Source organism: Bombus terrestris, chromosome 10, assembly GCF_910591885.1.
Source record: "Bombus terrestris chromosome 10, iyBomTerr1.2, whole genome shotgun sequence".
NCBI classification, from domain to species: domain Eukaryota; kingdom Metazoa; phylum Arthropoda; class Insecta; order Hymenoptera; family Apidae; genus Bombus; species Bombus terrestris.
Genome location: NC_063278.1, coordinates 1,711,793 through 1,735,326, shown reverse-complemented (window position 1 = coordinate 1,735,326; position 23,534 = coordinate 1,711,793). Strand labels below are relative to the sequence as shown.

General features: G+C 42.7%; 1 protein-coding gene across 3 annotated transcripts in view; it reads right to left on the bottom strand.

Annotated features, from left to right (window-relative positions):
- Nucleotides 1–11,178: 11,178 nt before the first annotated feature.
- The window catches only part of LOC100643816 (frizzled-2), a 126,751-nt gene continuing 114,395 nt past the window's right edge, over nucleotides 11,179–23,534 (bottom strand). For all 3 annotated transcript variants that reach the window (XM_012313001.3, XM_012313000.3, XM_012312999.3), the window contains exon 2: nucleotides 11,179–17,064. In XM_012313001.3, coding sequence (XP_012168391.2) covers nucleotides 14,794–17,016 — 2,223 coding nt within the window. In that variant the 5' untranslated portion in view covers nucleotides 17,017–17,064 and the 3' untranslated portion in view covers nucleotides 11,179–14,793. The remainder of the gene's footprint in view (nucleotides 17,065–23,534) is intronic.

Sequence of the window (23,534 nt, the reverse complement as noted above, 5' to 3'; positions counted from 1 at the left end):
ATGTTTTCAGGTCACGTTATTGAAATATATTGAAAGCGGGTGACCGCAACAGTAAATCGTCAAGCATCGTTGAATTCATTTTTCTCTACCCTAGCATGGCATCAGAGGAAAAAAATTGTATGATTTGTGACTCGAGGTTTTCCCACTGTGATGTTTCTAAAAAAAAAAAAAGAATCCCAAGGAACCGGCGTAACTAAGTGCCAGGAAAGAAGTGACAGCTTTATGGGAACCATACCCTTGACCTGAGCTTCCAAGCTCACGATTCGAGCTTTAGCTTTTGCATTCGAAAATTCCTCGCAAAAATATTTCAACCATTACTTCTAAACTCTATTGGCAAAAAGAATTTGAGAAAAAATTACACATTTGCTTTATAAATTCTTTTGAATCTTTAAATTGCCTGTTTTCCTATATCACCTATATATATAACACATTACCCAAAATCCATTCTCTTGACCTATGAATACATGTATGAATAAGAAAGAATTCGATCGCTATAGTTTATGAACCTATGTGTTTTTAAGGAAGTGTATAATTACTTCTGCAGCTAAAAAATTTAAGGTCTTTCTACGATATAGTAGACTGTTATAGTATTACAGATGGCAATTATTCTCTGCATCGTTTATTAACAACACGCATTTATTAACGCGCATATGTAAAAAAATTCGTTGATAAAAGTTGTCACAATCTTGTTCTTATCCATACGTGTAATTTGTTCAGGTAATTCTGATGAATAACCTGTTATTACGCAAGAGTGGATTGGTTTTTCTTCCAGTCTACATCTGCTACATAATAATCAGGCTGTTGCATTTTTGTCGTGATCTTTATAAAAAGATCAAAAAGTTACTTATATTATAAACATACGTTCCTCTTGACGTATAATATGAAAAATAATCTTTATCGAAGGAGTGCTTTTAAAATCTCTTTTTAAATTCTAACGAACAGCTTCCCATACTTTATATTTTATTACAACTTGTGCTCATTTAAAAATAATTTCGCTACATTCTTAAACAGTGGAATTTTTTCCACATGCGTTCTTCATCTATCCATAAATAATAAAGATTTACTATCCATTTAAGTGCTTCACCCTGCATATAATATGTATATCCTTGTTCGCGAAGGTATTACGACATCCCACAAGAAATACGGTTTTCTTTCCATATCTACCAGCTATAGGCGATCATTCTCATTTTCCGTCTCGTTACTGCACCTCGTACATGCATCTTTTCATATACGTTTTAAACTGTTGTTCCCTCTGAGTTCTCGTCGGTCATAATTTAAATCCTTCGACTTGAGCTCGTTAGAGCGCAATATAACAGCGAAACTCAAATGATAGTTTACACCGATATTTATTAATAATGATACACGTATCATCGTCATTTTTATTACTATTTTTATTATTAGGCACATACAAGCACATACACATGAGCTATATAAATAATATTGGTATTTCGTACTTCTAGACATAGAAAATAATTTTGGAGACAATTTTTTAAAGTACAGATATTTTATGACTTGTTGTAGTTTTGCTCTTTCCTCTTGGATTATTGTTTATACGATATATATTTTATATAGATAAATAATACCCTATTTAACGTTCGAGTGCTACAGTAAATCGTTCCATTAACATACATTTATACCGACGCTCGATTCTTTGCTCGTGCAAATTTGTTATATTAAATATTTGAAAGGCGTTAAGAGCCTTGTAATTCTTGAAGAATCTTAATAGATTTAATTGGGCTTGAGCTTGGATATCTGGGAAGGCTCGAAAGTCTTCAGATTCCCAACTCTTGTAGAAATCTTTCAGCATTTCTGCCATTTCAACCAGGCCTGGATATAAAATCGTTAATTAGAGTAATCTGCGACTTAAGCGGGGTCATAAAGAAAGAAGCAATTACGTTACTCAAGTCATTTACCATCGCTACGTCAATACCATTTTATTAGATCTTGTTTTGGATTAAATCGATCTATCTTTTACGTTTGAATGATGCAAGTGAAAACAACTTCGTAAAGTTTTTTGCGCGATCTCGCACCACGTTAATAAAACATATTTTTACTCCTTATAGCTTACAGACAGCCAGTGTATCGGCTGGAATTTAGATTGGACAACCTGAGTTCGTTATACTTTCCAAGACTAGTTGGATAATTTTATGGTTTCGAAGAACTACTCGCGCTCATAGATAAAAGTATAATATACGACGCTTACGTACTTTATGAACACGAACACGGGGAAGTAGCTTGACATTTCTAGGGTTATTTCACAATCTAAAGTCTCCCGTGAAAATAAATAAAAATACTAATAAATTTCCTCAAAAGTGAAATTACTCCGAACGCACGAGTCATAGATAATGCAAAAGCGTGGAAACATTACCAAAAGACCAACACAATCATCCGAAAGTCTGTCTACCACTACCACCATCATTCACAGGATAGAGAACCCACATCATCCACAGTACACATACACTAATGGTAACGACCAAATGTCATCCTCCGCTGTCCACGTCTCTTTTCCACCCTATTCTCGTGAATCACCTGGTCCAAGCGGAGTTGCACAAAGAACAGGAAGACATCAGTACCCCATACACTCCACTTATCACTCGTGTGTCCTAATGGACCCTCGAGCAAGGGGTTGCCAGTCGATCGATCCCGCCATGAGGTTAACTCTAGTCTAACCACGTAAATGTTGCTTCAGTCACGTTATTCGCGTCTACTTACTCTCGAAAATCAAAGGAACAGCGTTAAACGAGAATAATTCGGGAATGAGTGTGCGGATTCATTGGAGGGGCGAATAGAGAGGAAAAGAAGCAGCGAGAATATTGCTAAGATTGGAGCGCCGTGTGTGGGCGTCGTAAACACGCGGCAATTTATGTTTCCATTTAACGTCTCTCGCCACCGTGTAAATTCTGCATGCGACAATGCGCGTCTCGTAAACGATCTTGATCTTTCGTGATTCGCCTGATTTATCAGGATAGTCTGTAATCGATCGGTAGCTCGTCTGCGGCAAATTGAGAAAGGAAACTTAGAAATTGAAGAAATTACAGAACTCGAGTTAAGGAGAAGCGAAATGGAGTTACACGAAAGAGATTGGATGTTAAAAAGCTCGAGGACAGAAGCGATATTAATGCCTGTATGAAGACCGAACGACAATCTTTCTTAGTGACTAAAAAAGGAGAACTTTAACCCTTTGATTGCGGTACTGAGCCACTCTTATGGTACGAATTATTGATTCGTAACACAATTTAAAATTATTAAAAACAGCTTATGTATACTGTTCCGATACTCTTTTTTATTAAACGTTTAAAACTTTAATCGAACACGCAAAAATATCTGAAATGTCCAAAATGTCGGATTCGTTATAATATTTAGACAAAGTAGGTTTCACTTCCATTACTACTCATCAAGGAAATATCAAAGCTCGTCTTATAAAAATCACAGTATCAGAAATACATCGAACGTAATGAAATCATTCACGAACCAATCGCGTTAATATCTCTAACATCCTCGTTTAAAATTCCATCGATTTCCATGAATAAGAAAGGGCACACGATATTTTTTAGTTAAAATTCCGACAAACGTGGCGCGATTTGACTAAGAACGGTGGAGAGAGCGAAAAACTAAAAGCCTGCCGGCACGGGTGAGATTTACGTGGGCCCTTAACTCGTCGTCCCTTTCGGTTATCTCGCGCCACGAGGACGGAAGGTGTGCTTCAGAGAGAAGAGCGGACGCGACGATAAGCAGCATCTTGTTTCGGCGATAACACGTAGACAACGCGCTCCCGGGGGGAAAAGCTGTGTACACACTTGTGGGAACACAATTCAGGGAAACGTCTTCCGTTCTGCGGGCCGGTGCGGCGTCACGACGCCTCATGCGACACGCATGTTTCCTCGTGCTGACAGTCAAACGATCCACGGATCTCGTCCTTGGAACCCCGTGGCTACGACGGCCCACACAAACTCGTGTGGCCTCCAGCCTCGCGAACCAGAACCGTGTAAAAACCACCACAAGCCACGAGCTAGCGAAACGATCCGCGAAAAGCATCGCGAGCAAAGTGCTCTGGTCGTTTAGCCGTCGACATCCTCGTACGAGAGATCGTTCTGGTTCTGGCTACGAGAAAAAGTCGGTTTCATAGAGGGGTAAAAAAGTCAGAGAGAAACGGGACAAATGGCAGAAGTATCGCGGTGGAACAGATGAATTTTTTGCCAAGCGATATTGAAATAAGGAGACTGAGTAATGGATGACCTTGGGGATTAAAAGATCCAGGCGTGGTCGAGATTTGCATTGGAATTAATAGTTTGAGATTTGAGAGAGATTGGAATGACAGATGGAAGAAGTTTTTAGACCTTCTTGAATCCTTTTTTTCAATACGTGCTGTTAGCAGTTAAGTATAAATTTGAGATTTCGAGGAAAAATTTGCCTTAGATTTAAAAATAGCAAGAAAGTTTGGGCATGCTTTTTATCCCATACTCTAGAATATTATGTACTTTTAACTCGGCTATTTAAACGATCTTTAGCCTGCCTATACTGTCGATATTTAATTTTTAAAATGGACTATCAGGTTATACGTGTTAGTGCATTTACAGGAAATTTACTCCATTCGCTAGAGGTTTTTTGTAATCGTTATTCCGAGTACATTCGACGATTCGATAGCCTCGAGTAACCACTATCGAGGAAAAAATCAGCTTCATAATGCCGCGATCGATCGACCGTGACGGAAACCGTCTTCGGTCGAGACTTCCGGCCGCGACATCGTGGCAGACAGGTCCTGGACATACAGGCCTCTATCGTCTTCTGTCGAATCTATATTTAACATGACAGTAAGATTTAACGACGATGTCCAGGCATGCAGTGTAATTTCCGTGATTCGATCTGTTGGAAGACGTTGTTACGTGGAAGTTTAGAACCACTTTCTCGGTTGTATCTATGCTAGGTCTTCTGCTAATTTATGTCATTAATTCGAAATCAATTCTGCAAATATCAATAACGATCGTTCTTATTTCGATAGTATTTCATGAACGAGCTTTTTTAAGTAATAGCATTCCAAACTAACATCTTTGGTAAATTCTCGTATTCGATGAAACACGAGCCACTCGGAAGAACTTTCTTTACCGATGAGAAAAGAACTATATAATATTAATACCAACTATTAATATTTAATATTAAAACAACAGTACATATTAATTAACTTCATATTACATAACATCGAAGGGGATTAAAATTTGGAATTTCATAAAATATCTCGCATCAACTACAGCGTCAATGGTTCACAGACGGTGTCGTCGGGCTGACGATTCACGACGGATCAGCCTCGTCGAAAAACAGCGATATCGCGAGCTTACGACGTACCACGGACAGCCGCCCTAGTGAAAATATTATTTCAACAGCGTCCACGAGGCTTTACGAGGCCGCTATTATCCCGAAGCCGCCTCGTTTCGTCGCCCTGACGCGATACACGCGCGCTGCCACGAGCGTGGGGTGATCTTTAATTGAGCGTCGATATCCCCGTTACAGGGGCTGAATCTGGAGCGCGAAACGAGGAAAATATGTTACGCGGTTCAGCGTAGGGGGTTTGTTTGCTGAGCCGTGAGGCGTTCGAGTGTATGAAATTTACACCGATGCGATGGTTATCGATATTTGTTTTATAGCAAGCAAAATGTTGTTCAGCGTGTGAAAGGGCAAAGAAAGTGTTTTAAACGATACGATTAATAAATTGTACGAGTACTTGACAATTACAATGTGATAGGAAGTTAAGAAGACAGTCGATCTTCCGGGGTATTGATCAAATATAAAAGACGGTCAGTCGTTTCGGGAAATTTTCCAAAAGCAAAGTGGATACATTGAAATAATTACTTGAGAAATATTTCATGTACATAATTAAATAGCGATATTATGAATTAAAGGCCAGGAATTAGAAAGAGAACCAATTCCGTAATATTTTTATCGACTATATTTATATATCGTCCAGATATATAAATAATATTTTTCTAGATGTTTTCTATGAGACTTCGTTATTTTGTATTATTGCTATACAAAATTTTGAAACGTGAAAAACTGACAAGTATTATGCATTAGTGCTATTAGTGCGCTTTTAATGCTATCAACTCAAAACACATATCTGTGTACCCCCTGATAGGTAGACATGTAAATATGTCCTACATTTTTGGGACATGCTACGTCTTTCTACCACCATACATGTTTTTGCTCTTACAAACGTAAAACGAACGAACATTGTTCGATATTCCTCCGAAATATTCGTATTTACAACTTTCTCCAAAAATATTGACATTTATATAACACGCTTTATCTTAAATCTATCTATTACACATCTTTTGATCAAGAATTGATGATAATTTGTAACAAATTCAGATTTTATCAGACGTAAAAATTACGAATGTTATGTTCTAGAATTAATTCAGTATTTAACCATCATGCACTCACGTTATTGTTACAAGAGATTGCCATTTAACTAATTCCTTAATAGGTATGTTATTCTACTCGAACAACGACAATTGACATTCCAACCATTGCACTACTTAAATCACAAAATGTCCTTTATCTATCGCTCCAGAAACTATCAAACCAATCGTTTGTCCTGCCTAAAATCCTCGCTTGCTCGACATTATCCTCACACCCCGAGAGCTCGGAAACCCCTTCGCATTTACTGAACATTCTCTCTGCTCGACTCATTTCCCAGAAGTGTCGACGAATCGCGAGAAGAGTAACAGAGATGAGGTTAATCGAGTCGCGCTCGCTTGGCCCGTTAATCCGTGGTCACAAATAATTAATGATCAGCTGCGTGTCCCGTCGTACACGCAGCTGCTGGCATGGCAAAAGAGGATTAACTGTACAAGGGAATCGAATTTGAATGGAGTCCAGGACCTTCGAAAAGCCCTTCCTCCGCGGTCGTGCGCATTAATACGCGCCTCTTCGAAGCGATGCGCTCACGAGTGCAGGGGCAGTCGACGACCATCGGCGAACCCTCCTCATGTACGCGAGTAAATTCGTCCAGGAATGATCTTAGGATGAATTGGAGCTAGCGTCGCGGCCGTTTATGGTCACCGGAACGACCCGTTTTATTGGCCGATAAACGGTTTCCGTTTTGACTTCCAGTTTAAAGGAACGTGCTTTGCATCACGGTCAACCACAAAGTAGGAATTTTCGATTTCTTTTATGTACTTTTACTGGTAGATTAAGCGAAAGATCCGACTTTTAAAGATACGAAAAATGAAAGGAAGCTTTTTGTGCAGTTTTTGATTTATTTGCTTTTCATTTCAGTGACTCGTTTCCTCCTTTTTTATTCCTTCCTTCCATCTTTCTGCCTTTTTCGATAAAACATAGCTGAGTATCGTAGGTCTGACGCTAGCTATAAAGCCATAAAAAATTATTGCTAGAGCTCCGTTCTACACAATACAAGGTTGTTCTAATTTTACCAGAAGCTTTTAAAAAGTTTCCACTATAATTGAAATAAATCGTATTATAGTGGGGAAAAGGAATGAAAATTAATTAATGTCACCAATATCGAACGGATTGAATAACGTCATGAATTCTGATAAAATATCCGAGGAGAGATATTAATTATTAAACATTTATAACCACTTGTTACACGATACACGTTATTTTTCGATCATAACGCCGTTCACCACGGAGCACGATTTTCTCGAAAACAAGATAAAGACGTGAATGCAACAGCTCGAACTCCGATTACACGTTATCGCAAGGCTCGTTAGATTTGCGCGTGTAGGCAATTTATGCGTATGAACGTTACCACACGACCATCCCTTATCGCGGTGTCAAGGGTCGTCCCAACGTTGGGTTTGCCTCTCACGTTCATTTCAAGGGAGATTAATCGTTACCGCGACCATAATCTACTGCTGTATAAATTACCAACTCTACGTATTAAGATACAAGTGTGTAAATTGAATTTTCTTCTCATCAAATACCGTACACGTGCCATCGTCTTTCACAAACGACCAGACGTTCGTTTAATCGACTCTTGACACGCTCTAAACTGAGCATCTATTTCCTATTAAAGACTTTAATGTTTATTTGGAAATTATTTTCTCAGGTATTTCAAAATTTTCTCAAATCTAGTTCGTCTAAGGAGGGTTACGATTTTAAATCACAAAAATTAAATCAAAGACAGGAATAAAGTTTCTATTATTTCAATCGTAATGATCTAACAACGTGGAATCATTATATCGGCGCAGGCTTGGAGAAAATGGGATTATCATGCTAATCTAGATTTGGAGAATATGGACGTCAATGAGCGCATATATTCGGGGGAAAACGGGAAAACGGGAAACGGGAAACGCGTGCATGCCTCGATACGATCTAATGTTAGACAGTTTGGAACGTAAAGTTCGAGGTCCCTTCCAAGCCGCATGGAAAACGTTCGTTCTCGACAAACAGAAAGAGCGTCGTCGAATACCATTTCTACCACCGTAAATTAGTTTTCTTAGGCGCAATTAGTCGTCGTCGATCACTGAGACAAGCGTTCGCTACCGATCAGAGAAACCTTTCGGCAAATCTGCTCGTAAATCGTTCTCAGGCCTCGTTCCTCCGGTAAATAATGGAGCACGAACGTCTATTTTCGTCGGTGGTAGTTTTCCTCGACGTTATGTCGATTTCGTTAGATCGTCAAAGCTACAAGCGCATGTCTCTCGTATGTTCCTTCGGAACTTTAAGAATAACTGTTTCATGCACGTGACTACACGGAACTTTCCAATTAAGAGTTATTGTCAGACGATGGATAAATTTCGGAAATTTACGACGAAGATCTTTTTCTGAGAAAATGTATGTTGTGATTTAGACGTGCTTTGACTTCGTATCTCGTACGTCAAGAAATTAATCTCAATGGTTCTGAGATATTTATTTGAAATGGAAAAAGATAACGAGACGAGAATTACGCGCTATATATAGAGTCAGGACATTTACGATCCATTCTAGAACGTAGAAATTCTTTTTAGATTCTAAAAGCCTAAACATTTTTATTAGAAGATAAATTCGGATAACTCAAGCTAATAAGTATACAAGTCTCGTGTTCATTTTCTCATCAAAGAATCATTGTTGGCGTGTGAATGCGATCGTTAATTCTAAATAGCTCTATAGGCATATAATCGAAAGATTCTGTTCGCTCTTATAATTCTTTCATAGCATCGAATATCGAAATTTTCGCGTAATGTATTACTACGATATCAGTCGGAAGAATGAGCTCGAAGATTAAAGGATCCCAAAGCATCAACGCAGAGTAATATCAATTACCTAAAAACAAGCACCAATTACTCGAATATTCCAAGCAAGTCAACACAGCTTGGCCCAAGATGCCGCACATAAATTGCGCGAAGGCCATCAACAGCCAGCAAACAGCTTAACTAAATTACCCTGATCTGCAACTGGACGCGACAAACGCGACGCTCGGCTAATTAGGCAAAGGATAGCGCGGCGGTTGAACGTTCGGACGACACGCGAATTACCGACAATATGGCGACGGTCGTGCGACAATCCTCGCCGTGGAAGGCGCATCGTGAGCTGCAATTAGGGAAATCAACGCAACGCGTGGTCAGTTAACTTAACGAGTGAATGACTAACGGAGATCCTTATCTTCCGTTGCAGGCAACGAGGGCGGTAAACGTCCGAGAACTTGGTTAATACGGTTTGTTTATGGAGGCGATACTCGACAGCACCACCATAAATTCGACGACGCCGGGGGTTGTGTTTGCACCCGGTGCTGACTGACGTTGGCAATGACTCATGGAATAAGGGTGGCTTTACTTAGGTTCCGGGTTAAACGGTGATTTTCACTGAGCCGATTCGTAACGACGTGTAAATAGTCGGCTGTACTCTGTCTCTCGAGGATGGACGAAGCGGACCGTCTGCGTTTACATTAATTTCCAGCAGCCCGACTGGGATTTGAGGGTGTTATAAACAACGTGGCGTCTCCGCCGGAACTTTTGTCTCCAGGCATATCCGTAGGTTTCGAAGGATTCGCGGCTTATCCATGTGAATGGAAGTTCCTTTGAAAGTACAAGTTTCCGATTCAATCAATCCACGCTTCGAAAGGTATTGTACGCGTATAATTTTTAACTATTTATGAATTGAACTTGTGATTTCGTTCCGTTGGAATAAAATTCCCCAGGCTATTTTATTATTGTTATCTACTTGAATGTTGAAACAGATGTAGCAGATTCGATATATGGATGATCGTTAGTAATTATTCTACATAATCCTGAACACGTTAGGGTATAGTCACTCAAAAACCAATAACGATACTTGTAATAGCAACATGTTAAATCAACGCTTAAAGGCGTATAATAATAAACACGTAAACAAGTAACTTGTAGCAAGTAAAACTCACGATTCTCAGTGGCATCCTCGCCAATATCAATGAGAAACTCCATGTTCCTCATTTTCATTCAAATGCAAAGACTCTTATATCGTATAAGATAGAATAAGTACTTGAATATGTAGAAATGCAATCCTAGAGTCAAATGAAAAATTCAAGCAACTTGAATAAACATCGACGTCGCAAATATAAATAAGTACGTAAAACTATCATTTGCGTTTGAATTCTTTCTATGGCGTCATCCTCTGGTCGGGTTACTTTGTTCCACTGCCAGACAGAAGAATGTAGCCACTTGTTCGAACCTCTTAAACAGGAGGGGCCTTTTTTGTTTTATACAAACTGAAGTGCGCGTCTCCGGAACCCCTGTTTATATTCAAGCATGATTTAAAGGACGAAATATTTACTCAACAAGATTTTACGTCAAATAATTATGACTCGAGTATCCTTTGGATCGAAATATAAGTATCTTCTAAAGTTTTACTTTTAAAAAACGGTATGCTGAAAAAACAGAACTTGTTTGCTTTGAATCAGTATCCATCTTGATATGTCCAAAGATGAGAGAATTATTTTCGTTGTCTGTTCGCTACCAAGTGGACTCAATCCTATACTTCGAGTTCTCTGTTTTAGTATATTTATAAATTACGTGCCTATTATCTTACGAAACGATACGAATTCTGTGGCAAATATGAATCGATCGATCGATCGATCAACTTACCTGCCTTTCGCGTCGTAAGTATAAATCCTTACTTATCAAGAAACTCGCTAAAAGAGGAGGAGAAACGATAACGATCGAGAGGATCGAGGAAGACTTTCAGGTTGTACAAGCAATGAACGCAAAGAACTTAAATAATAATAAAGTATATTAAATCGTATACAATTTTGATTTCGATATATGTATATGTATAACGATATGGTCATCGGTCGTCGGTTACTCGTTAACTATGTACTATGGCAACGTAAAAACTTGTATAAAGATGGCGGTCGAGCGTAAAATCGGATCAAACAGAGGATCCACAGTATTTTCAGGAAAAAGAACATAAAAGCTGAACGAGGAAAACGTACTAAAGAAAAATAGAGGGAGACATGATTATTTTGAAATTCCATATATACATATACTTCCCCTGTCACAGATATTTTTATACACATATAAAGAAAAGAAAAAACGAAGGAAAAAAGAAGAATGAGAAAATAAAGAAAGATCATACCTAATGAACCAACTCGATGGATGAAATTCCGGGACACATTCGTTACACACAGTATTTTCCATTTTATTGACAATCATCGTGACAAAAAGTGGCTTACAAATACTCGTTATAAACTCCTCCCTCTCGTTTTTTTCTAACGTCGCGTTCGTTCTTTTCGTCGCATCAATCGTTCTGCCATCGCGATAGCAGCGCACTCTTTCTTTTCCCCCTGTCTCGTTCACCCGCCTTTTTTCCTCTCCGCCATCGCCACTACCATCACTCCATCTCGTCTCGTCATGCTCTTTCTCACTCTTTCCCCCCGTCACTGGACGTCCACGAACGCGACATTGTCCGTTTTCGCTCGTAACAGCTTGGCGTGATATGTGACACTAAAGGTTCTTTACTCTCACTACTTTACAACATTACACGTGTACGTTTTCGTTTGGCAGGGGTCCCCGTCCGGGATGCGATACGGGTCGTGTTATCTTTTTTGTTCTTTTACTTTTTAAGTTGCTTGAGGCAGTTATCGTTTTTCAGTCCGTTTATTTCTTTCCCTTTCGCCCGTCGTTTCTTATACCTTTCCCCGTTTCCTTCCCGCGTGCATTCCCACCTGCTCCGCTCGCAAGACATCTCGCGGGTCGATCGCGAAATTTTCACAGACCAGAAACACCAGCAGCGGCCAGTGACAATGGAAAAACTACACAACCGAGGTTTTTCTCTTTCTCGGTCTTTTCTCGTTCTCTTTGCTTTCGGTGACGTTAAAGGAATTTTTAATCTCACGATTGCACGCGATTCGGCTTCCGAAATGTCTTGCGAAAGGAGCAACGATAAAAAATACACTTTCGAGATTCGTACTTTTCCTTCTAGTCCTCCCCTTTTCTCCTCCAGCGATTAGAAAAATTGTGAGATGTCGACATCGCGTCGCAGAAGCACGCGCGTCCTCGTGTCAAGGTCCCGCACTTACTTTTACGATCATATATGTATATGTATGTGTGTATATAAATATATATATATATATATATTTATATATATATATGTATACATACATACATATATATATATATTTATAATGTATCTATAATATATATATTTACGTACTTAACCATTTATTCGTTTATCCGATTTCGCACTCTGTCAACAGCTACTTGTCTATTGCGGACACAGAAAACACGTAAACGTGTATATGAATTGTCATTTTTTTTTTCATTTTACCTACGATTTAGTCTCGGGATATACAGAAATTGTTCTTGTCCTCTTTTCTACGTGCGAGTATGTACGATAGTGTAGTGTATGTGTGTGTAGTATCAGTGGTATGGGTATATGTGCGTATGTGCACAACTCCCTAAATCTCTAACTATCAGAGACAGAAAGCCATGCGAGGTATAAAAAACAAGTGTCATTCGGAATCGTGTTACCTCTGCCATCTTTTCCCTTGCAATCTACGTTCAAGACGCGTGTGTATGTATACATATCATATACATACTTTATATATATATAAAACGGTAAAGGTTAAGGGGGGCTTCGTTCGGCGGAAAAAAAAGACACGTTTGACACCCGAAATTATGTTTTAACGTATGTGTACATACCGTCGTAAGCACACGTTTTTATCTTCTTCCTCGACGCATTCACGATGCGATTGACGCGTTCCTTCGCCCGCGGCAAGACTAGCGGCTCTTTCGAAGCTTCTTTTTATGATATACCCACTGTTATTTGATATCAATTACTCATTGCACCAAGAATTTGACACGAGTTCTTTTTCTTTCCTTTCTTACGCCGTGTCAACGATCGATTCACCTTCGAAAGATTGGAAATGGATTTCATAGCTCCACGGACTACACGGTTACACAAATGCGTAAAAAGGAACGCGTAATCATCGCGACTGCGCATGCTCGCGCCTGTACATTCGTATATCTCGTGTCGACCGATAAATCGTTTTTTGATGATCGTTTCCTTTCCATTTCTCTTTTATATATTTACAGCGTTTTATCTAACACCTAAGAATAATATTTACAGTTACCTTCGTTCTTCGCATTCTTCTCCTCTCTTTATACGTCTCCGCTATACACTTGCTCGTCGTACTTCATACGATCGACGACGGTGAGCCTGTATTCGTGGCTACGAGTACTTTCATTGGTCGAGGATGATCGAATCGATCCTTCCCTGTCTTATACGTTCGCTCCGATTGTTTCGACTAGCGACTAAAATCGTATGAAATTATAAAAACACGCGCTTTGGAATGCCGGACCACCGCCGTAACCCTTAAGTAACGACATCTATAGAAAGTTTGTGTTGTACACCTATACTTCTGTTATAGCTAGGTTAGATAAATAGACGAGACGATACACGTTAGACGGACATGCGGACTGTACGAGTTCCGCTACGGTATATAAGTAAGAAAGATTACAGATAGATACGAATAAGAGACAATTCTCTGTCATACTATCCCATTCGCGCCATATCTCACTCATACGTTACTCTACATCCGATCCACGCACTGTCATCACAATCTCACTACACCGGCCGGTCTCGAGCGCCATTTTTAAAGTGTCGCCCTCTGGAACGATCGCCTCAAGGATCCGTACCATCGTTGCCGCGCTTCGATTCGAATAGCGTTCGCGATACCTGTTTCTTCGCTAATTATCAGAATTTCTCCGCTAAATTCTCCAAAATGGTTACAGAGTTAATCGTTAACCTACACATGTAACACGGGATTAAAAGTGACGTAGAAAGAAGTAGAAAGGATTAGAAAAAATGAAGGCGACTCGAGACCCGCGGGAAAGACACGTACGGGCTAATACGTATATTCGGTAATCGAGAAGCACCGTCGCGAGTCGTCGACGCTGTTCGACGCGCGTCGCAAAATGCCACACGCCGGTGGTACCGAGAAACGCACGCACCTTCGACCCTCCTCTTTTTTCCCTTTCTTTCGAGCCTCGTCTCAGCGTTGAAACGACGACGACCAACTTGCTATCGGAAATCGATTCATACTTCGGTGGCCTGAGTATACGAGGGTGCGAGTCCGTGTGCCGGCGTGAGGGGGCCCGTGGTTGACGCCAATGACCTCCTCGAATATATAGTAGCCGCCGAGTGTGGCGTATGTGGCGCCGTGTGTGGCGCCGTGTGCGGCGTATGCCTGCGCGAGGCCGAGGCGAAGGGCTAAATGGGCCCGTAGTTACTAAGGGCGGAAGGCCTCTCCTGTTGCACCGATTGCTGTTGTTGTTGCTGCTGGTCGCAGCCCGCGGTGTTCATGTCGCCCCCCGCCGACTGGTGACGTCATACGTGCGACAGAGGAGGTTGTTTGAGGACGTGATGATGGAGATGGTGTTGGGACGCGCTTGCCACGCTGCCAGGTGGAAGTAGAGCGCTTCCAGGGCCAGGTGCCGGTGGATACGGCACTCCGACACGTCCTACGACGCCCTTGATGCTGGTGCTGCCGATTCCTCCGCTGACGCCAGTCACGCCTGCTACCATACCGGCGCCACCGCCTCCGTGACCGCCTCCGCCGCTTCCGCCGCTGAACAAGCGCCTCCACAGACGTTTCCACGAGTCGACGGTTTTGCCGCTCCAGATCCACACGCCTGACGTGATGCCTACCGCGAGCGCCATAAAGTACTTGAGCATCAGGACGGAGTAGAGAGGTCTTGCCCTTGGCCGACACGGGCAAGCCAACGAATCGAGCCACTCGTTTCTTAACGACGTTTCGTACATGTGACAGGCCAACACTACTCCGGCTGGTAGCGTGTATAGAACGCTGAACACGCCGATTCGTATCATCAGTTTCTCCAGTTTGTCCGCTTTCGCTCCTGGTTGTCGCTTTATCACCGATCGAATTCTGAACAGGCTTACGAAACCCGCCAGAAGGAAGCTGGTCCCCAGTAGAAGATACACGAATAACGGTACCAGAATGAAGGATCTTATTCCATCCGGAGCTACCGTGCAGACTCCTGCTACTGGATCCCCTGCTACTCCCCCCGCTAGATACGCCGAGAAAGTTTGAACCGCGGGTGCCAGCCAAGCTGCTAGATGGAAGTACTGGGAGTACGAGGCTATAGCTTCGTTGCCCCATTTCAGTCCTGCCGCGAGGAACCACGTGAACGCGAGGATCACCCACCAGACCGAGGACGCCATGCCGAAGAAGTAGATCATCAGGAAGACGGCTACGCAAGCTTCCGGACCCTGTGCCCTCGACTTCAACGCTGGCCCGTCGCAGGCTATCTCCTCGTGGCCGAACACGCTTCTCGATAGATAGCCTATCGATACGGCGAAGTAGCAGGCTGACAGGAACACTATCGGTCTCTCAGGATACTTGAAGCGCTGGGTGTCGATCAGAAACGTGGTGACGGTCACGAGCGTGCTTGCGGCGCACAGGCCGCTCCACAGAGCCAGCCACACGGCCGCGAACCCTCGCTCTTCGGGGGTGAGAAACGCCCCGTGGCACGGGAGAGCGCAGTTCGGTACTCCGGCAATGTCCTGAATGATGCTCCTGCCGATGCTTATCGGTGGCGCCGGTATGACCCCACTTACGGCCATGCCTGCCAGTCCAGCCCCGTTGCCGATGTTGCCGGTGCTGCTGCCGCTTATCGGTCCCGGAATGACCGTGCCCCCCGCCCCCAGGGGTACGAGGGGTGCCCTGCACCGGCACACGCAGTCCCTCGCCCTTTCCCCCGGGGGATGCTGGCAGTTTTTTTGATTTTTGCCTGGCTTGCACCGCGGTGGCTGGGTCGTCTTCGACGGCCTGGTTGGGCGTGGTGGCGCTGCTGCTGGTAAAGGGGCGCTACTCGCGGCTCCTCCGTTTCCGGATCCATACCCGGTGCTGCTAGTACGATTGTCTTGTTCCATACACAAGTTCTCCGGGTCACCATGGGCTGGCAATCTTTCGCAGGCCATTCTTTCTGGCCAGGAAAATCCATACTGTTGCATCAACGGTGCGCAACCAGCCCGTGCTCTTTCGCAAACGCTTCTACAAGCTGGAAGAGGTTTAGTGTACTCGGGCAAGCATATCGGGGTATACATCGAACAGAGGAAGAATTTCAAATCTGGCGAACATTTGATTTCGACCAATGGCCAGAATTGGTGCACCTCCAAGCCAGCCTCCTCTTGGTTGTCGTGATTCAATTCGTTCGGCATGGCCGTTAGATTGTAACCGATTCCACGACACATTGGGATCGTGATCTCTTCGCATCGACCGTTTCCGTTAACAGCTCCACCGCCTAAAGACGAGTGTCCAACGCCGCTACTTCCACCTCCAACCACGCTGTTACCAGAGCCAACCATGCTACCGGAAGCCGAGCCACTGCCAGGCACTACGCCCACCATCGACGACGACGAGGCAGAAGAAGAGGAGGACGAAGAACCGCTCGATACCGAGCCCACGTTGCTCACTGGACTGATTGCTGATTCTAATCGCACGTTTGGTAATGCTGCCAGCAGCAGCAATGGTAACAGGGACGCCATCGTTCGGCTTGGAAGCAGCTTCGTCCGTCGAACGAGTCCCATTTTCCAACGTCGCTTGCTTTACTCCTGCGTGGATCGCATCACTCCGGCCTGAAACACAAAATATTATAATGTTTTTTAAATGTTTATGAATATCGTGTAGTTCAAGTCGTATCAACCTATTCGCAATTCGTTTACGTGAAATTTATTTTTTGACTGCTTGGTCAACGAGCAAAGCACGAGTTCGTTCGGTTGACATACGCCATGAATGAAACACGAAACCATTCCGGGATAATTCGTGCAATTTTTCATGTTGCCTCGGGTTTTAGCACGTTTCTCGTTAATGCGTGTGTCACTGGTTCTGGCCAAACACAAAGTGTTTCAGCTGGCGCACACAATGTATGCGTATCAATTAGGTTAATGGATGGACGTTAACGCTCTGGTATCTTTCAATTTCGCTGCAATCGTGTTTCGTGGAATACTGCTTTTGTTGCCCAATTCATGGTCGGAACTGGAGCGTACTGATAAACTACCCGGTGTACTATAAAATAATATAAATTTATTTAGCCAGTGGATTTTAACAGAGAATAAAAGACACGCGAATAACACAGAAATTTATTCAAATTAGAACGATCAGACTAGCATAATGGCGATCAATTTTCCGGCATGCGCGAAAGACTTGGGAAGAAACAAAGACAAGATTTAAATAATCGTTATTATTATATTATGACTATTATTAATTATCCTATCTGATGATTATATACCGTATCCAATAAACGTATACTGAAATAAATAAATTTTAATTGATCTTTAATTAAATAAAATCAAAAACGCCATAAACCACTATCTTCGCCGCTCATCATCCGTCTCGCCCCATAATCAGCCATTCCCTAAATGTATTCCATCCTCCATACGTTTTCGTTCGAACAGGATGCAACAAAAACGTGTTCAATCTCAGAGGGCCTTACGGTGGTCCTAATTAAACCCGGGAACGAAATGGTTCTCGCCAATGGAAAAAAAAGACATCGGCCAGAGTTGTAGCTAGCATAAGATTATATAACGCGAACGGTTGGAGGCGATCAACCGGCCGGTGCTCGTATTTGCATAACCACCCGCCGAATCTCGATTCGTTCGTTAAGAGGCCGCCGAAAGACGCGACCGTCTGCGACCCTAACGAACACGAAGGGCGCGGGGTTCAGGTGGCTGCCGCATAAATCAACGTCCGACGAGGCTAGATCCTTCGCTAGAGATTCCAAGGCAAAGGGTATACACACTCACACAAGCTTCTATACGCTATGTGAGAAAGGAACGGAACTCTCGATTGGCACGCCATGCGCGTCTCTCTGGATATCTCTCGCCGAGAAAACAGAAAAAGAAACACGATGAAGAAGGTGGAATTGGAAGGTGGAATAGGGCAAAGGAACGCGTGGAAGCGGAGCAGGCACGACGTGACGAGCGAATACGACGAGAGCGGAAAGGTTAACGTGCAATGGAGGGAGCATCAGCCACGGGACGACGACAGTCGGTGGATCTTATAATAGTCGAGCCGCGGAAAACACGTGACCGGAGCGAAATGTTATTGTAGGAGGCGGTGTTAGTTTTACCGTTTGTTAACTGCTAGCACCCCGAGACGCACGCGTTCCCCGAGCTATTTATACGATCTAAAACCCGCCACTGTGTTGCATCTTCGCGAGAACGACTAACTTCTGCCTCTCTCTCCTCGTCTCCTACGAGGCTACGTGTGTGGCTCGTGCCGGAACGGAGATTGACGCGTGCAAGGAAAGGATCAGGGAAACGATCCTGAGCGACGTAGACTCGTTGCATCGGCAGATGGAAGGATTGAGAGAGAACGGAGTTAAGCTGACTTCACACAGAAATATACAGTACCGCTTATAAGAATCGATTCAGCGATGCAAGTAGAAATTAAGATTGAGAATCTAATATTAATATAGTCGTACTTTTCTAATGAAATTGAAAAAACTAAATAAAAAATCGAATCGACCGGTTTAACTTCCAGAGGCTCGTGTTCCTATCGTCCCAACATTCTTCTGTCGTTGGACGCGCATTCGTACGAGTACGTTTGTGTGAAATTAGCCTAAGAAAGCGTTACGGTGAGTCAAATCGTGTGGCTGTCTAGTCGAGACGGATGTGTATTTTCCTCTCCTGCCTGGCTTCCGGTTCAGAGCCAGGTCTAAGCCATCCAGAGAGCCTGTATTCGACGTTTTGCGGTATTAAGCCGTTCATTCGTCATGAACAATGGTATTCAAACGAAATGCTGCGTCGAGAGACCGAGACGAACCGGGAGGATCGAGGATCCTTAAAAAGCTCCAGTCTGTAAAAGTTGCAAATATGCAAGTAGCCAAGCTCGTCGATCGTCGTCGTCTCGGAGTAGAATACTCGCGAAACTCGTGCATCCGGCGTTGGTTTTAACAAAGAAGAAACGTATAAAAAGCGTCTCTATCCCGCAGAAGCTCTGTACTCAAACACGAGAAAGGTCAACTGGCTGGCACGTGAATTCGATATTCATGGCATTCAGCATGCAGGTTCGTAACGTCTGAATGGCCGACTTCGATCGGTCTCTTGCGATGTCTTCGCGTTCGACAGCACCTTTTTTCGTTTCAGCCACCCTATGTCGTGCCTCTCTGATATTTGAAAGCACGTGACTCATGCGAGTGGAACCCACGCCCGTTAAAGACACCCCTTGAATTTAAGGGGGAGCATGTGAACGTGCACCTTCGGATTAATCGACACGCGGTGGATAACGGAGCTACAATTTTTCTTCCGCGTCGACCCTTTTTTACTACGTAAGTTTAGAAGAACGATGATGATTCGTTCGATATGACTTTAACTCTTGAGACCATTTCTACCACCCGAGTATTCTCAGTGAAAATTCATCGACTAACCTTGTCATCCAAATATTCAAATTTCCATAGAATATCCCTTTTCCCAATTCTCAAGCTTGAAATATCTAGAATATTAAGAGAAAACGACAGGAATAATAAATTACCGCGACACCTGCAACCTTCTTCCAGTCTGAATCGACATCGAATCGAAAGGGTCATCGAGCATTTCCAAAGAGTGACAAGCGGATCGATTAATCGCTCTCGTATCATTCAGCCCTCCCACTCATCGCGTCTCACAAAATTAAAATCAACGAACCTGCCTCCAATACATCTTTCACAGTCTAACGTAAAACAGCGGACAGAAAAAGAACGTGCACGCCTTTTCGATTATTAATCCACGTGGCTTCGTCGTCGTAATTCATCCAGCCAAACGAATCCCACTGGTTTGCTCGCGCGAGTACCTTATAGCGGAACACGGTCACGCGCGATTCGACCGATCGATCGTTAATCGTCGAAGAACAACGTGCGGCGCTTATTGACGCGTCAGAGAGGCCTGGCCCACGACCGGGAAATTATCGCGTTCGAAAACGCGATACTCCGTGCTTCATCGCCGCGGGAACAAGCTATCGCTTATTATTCCGAGCTCACCTTCGCGCTCCTTCCCTCTACGTGACCATCGTACACCGCCATTCACCATCTTGTCTTGTGGAATACGGCGTGTTCGTGATGAAGATGATGCTTTCCCTCGCCCATTCGCGCTATAATTTCCCATTAAGGTACATTTTCGCGGGGTACTTTGGACGTTCCAGAAAGGGAGAGGATGGTGGATCGTGTCGGGTAATGAATCAGTTTTAAAGGCCTCGCCCTTGCCAGGAATACGGCTCGGCCCCGCTGCCGGCGTTGTTTGGCTTATGATTTACTCCTTTCGCATGCAAATCCTTCCGTTTCTTTCTGGAGATGTGGGCGAAACGAGAATACTCGCCAGGAAATTTTTCTTCCGACGTCTTGTGATTGCGAAGGGGCGTTCTTTATTTAAGGGGTTGTGGTCCGTTTGGCGAATGCTCGTTTTATTCTAATTTTTTGCGGACTTGCTTTATCAAGAGATAAGCTTCTTCGATTCAGACGCTTATGGCCGTGGTAGTAATTATTAAGTAAAGGATTTATTGGTTTCAAGTAAATCATGGTCTAAATTCGATTTATTCGAGCAATTCTGTTCACACGATCGATGAATTTCAGTTTTTACGTATTTCAGTAAACAGGCTAACGAACAGCGTTTGGAACAAATATTATCACCCGAAGCAAAGACATTTCTGATAATGCAAGTCCAGCAGAAGTGGTATTTTAATAGCAACAAATGTTTAGTATATATATATACACATGTATTATTCGTGCGTCGTTACGATTTATTTACTGGCTTCTTATTTAAATATATATTCATGCTCAACCACATATCGAAGCATCGAGATATTAGGTATATTTGATCGACAGTTGCATTTCAATGTAAATGGTTCAAGTACCTTCATTACGTTATGAATACAAAAAAGATAAAAGTGTCGGTATAAATTCCAAACCACGAGCGATTTTTTAAAGCTGTTGATAGATCACGTACGAAAACAAACGTCGGCAGAACGTTACGTAAAAAGAAGAGGGCCCGACCAATTGGATTTCTGAGCAGGGATTCGAACTCGAATTTTTCTTTCACCCGTGCCTGACTGCTTTAACCAATTAAGCTGTCCAGCCTGTCAACAGATCCTTTCCCCGTGAGTCACACGCTCATAACGGCCTGATAAATGCGGGCGTCCTTGCTCACGTACGAAATTAAGATTTAAAAAGCAATAAAAAACGCATCAAATTTAAGATAAACCTTTCTATTACCAATTAGAAATACTCGTCTACGACAATGGTATTGAAAATTCGCTTTATGATTATGAGAAACGTTATACTCCGTTAAGTTTTGCCACTGTTATACGCATACTCGCTGTTATTCCCAGCGAAACAATGAGAACCACAGCAATAATTTTGTATGATAATTACGGTAAACGTTCGGATACCAGCTATTATTCCAGGAATAATAAGTTGATTGATGAATAGTTTTAGATTCGCGTGCAACAGTGGGGATCGGGTAATTATCATTATCATCGGTACTTCATCAATGTCTAATTTCTACTGGATTTCCATCTATATTAGGACTGAAATACAGAAATTGAATATTATCGGAATGACATTATCTTCCTCTATCGGAGACAGCCTATTATACCTATGTTGCGCTGATTAAAGAGATATCGTGTCTTTCGTAATTCGATTCATCGCGATAAAAAAATCAAAGATTGCAACTTCGAACGAATGAAAAGTATGCCATTATAGTCGCCGTGAGAGAACTTTACAAACATCGATAAATACGTGTCTGCTTTTAACCCTCGTTCGTTTTCTACGTGACAATCTGACAGGTTGCAATAAATATAAAAAGACAGGCTACATCTCACATTATTCCGGAATAATGTGAATAATGTTATTCAGAATGCATAACAGACGTTCATTCTTCTACTACTTACTTACTTACTCTCTTTCTTCGATAATTTTTCAATTTCCTTCTTTTCTGATTTCTTACATTTCATCGAATAGCTATAAAGAGCAAAAGATATTTTTCTTACTGCATAAAATGCAATTCAAGTCGCAAAGAAAATTATCTCATCAGTGCGTTAATTTACCATTGAGGAACAATCACCGAGCGAATTAACGAGACACGGTTGAGATTCGAAAAACCTGGAGAACATTTAGAAACAACGAATAAAATATATACGCTTTTTTAAACCTAGATAATTGGCTACATCGAAGACGCGAAAGCAGATATCCGAACTGAACGTCAACCACGCCGTAACGACCGCGTTCGTCGCACAACGAACACTTTCAGTTGAAAGCATGACGCGGCAAAAAGGGGGTCCTTCCCTCCATCTTGTCAAAATACCGTCACTCGGGATAACAAACCGTAATTGAAACTAAATTCCATTGCACACAAGGTACAGGCGACGTGCGTCGAACGCCATCAAGAGTTCCTTCGTGGAGCGCGCGTGTTCGCTCGAGCGAATCAAGGAGGCATCAAAGCTAAATGAGAAATCATCCCGGGACACGGAGCTGGTCGATTCGTCTCGGGGGCATCGCGTTTTCTCTCGATGGTCGTCTCGCGGAGGGGTTTCTCTGATCGGCGCGCGAGAAGCGGCCAATTTGTCGACGCCAGGTGATCATAACTCACGGCGAACGAGCCTGCAGTCGACGAGGACGCGGCAGGAAATCGCGTGAAAAGGCTCCAGGCTCGAGTTCACTCGCCTCCGTGGTCTTTGGTCTCTACAACGCGTGGTCGTTGAGAAACTTTTCATTTTGTTGTACGCTAACTTAGAAAATAAAACAAAGGTCTTTGGAAACAAGAATAAGTCTTTTATTCGAGAGAAGAATCGAGAATAGGACGATAAGAGCGAAGGTACGCCGAACCATCCACAGGCTTTAGAAAAGAATTCTAAACGATGGAAAATCTTTGTCGGAATGAATGGGATTCTATTTGGGAGAAGAATTCCGAGTAAGAGTCCAAGCGAATTTAAAGTTACGCTGAACTAATTTAATTTAGTTTAGTTCAATTCCTAATTTCTAGAACAAAATTCCGATAGAAGATAAATCGACTCATGATTGACTCAAAAAGCATAGCAGGCTTAATCGTTCGTGGTCGCGTTTTCTTTTTTGATGGCG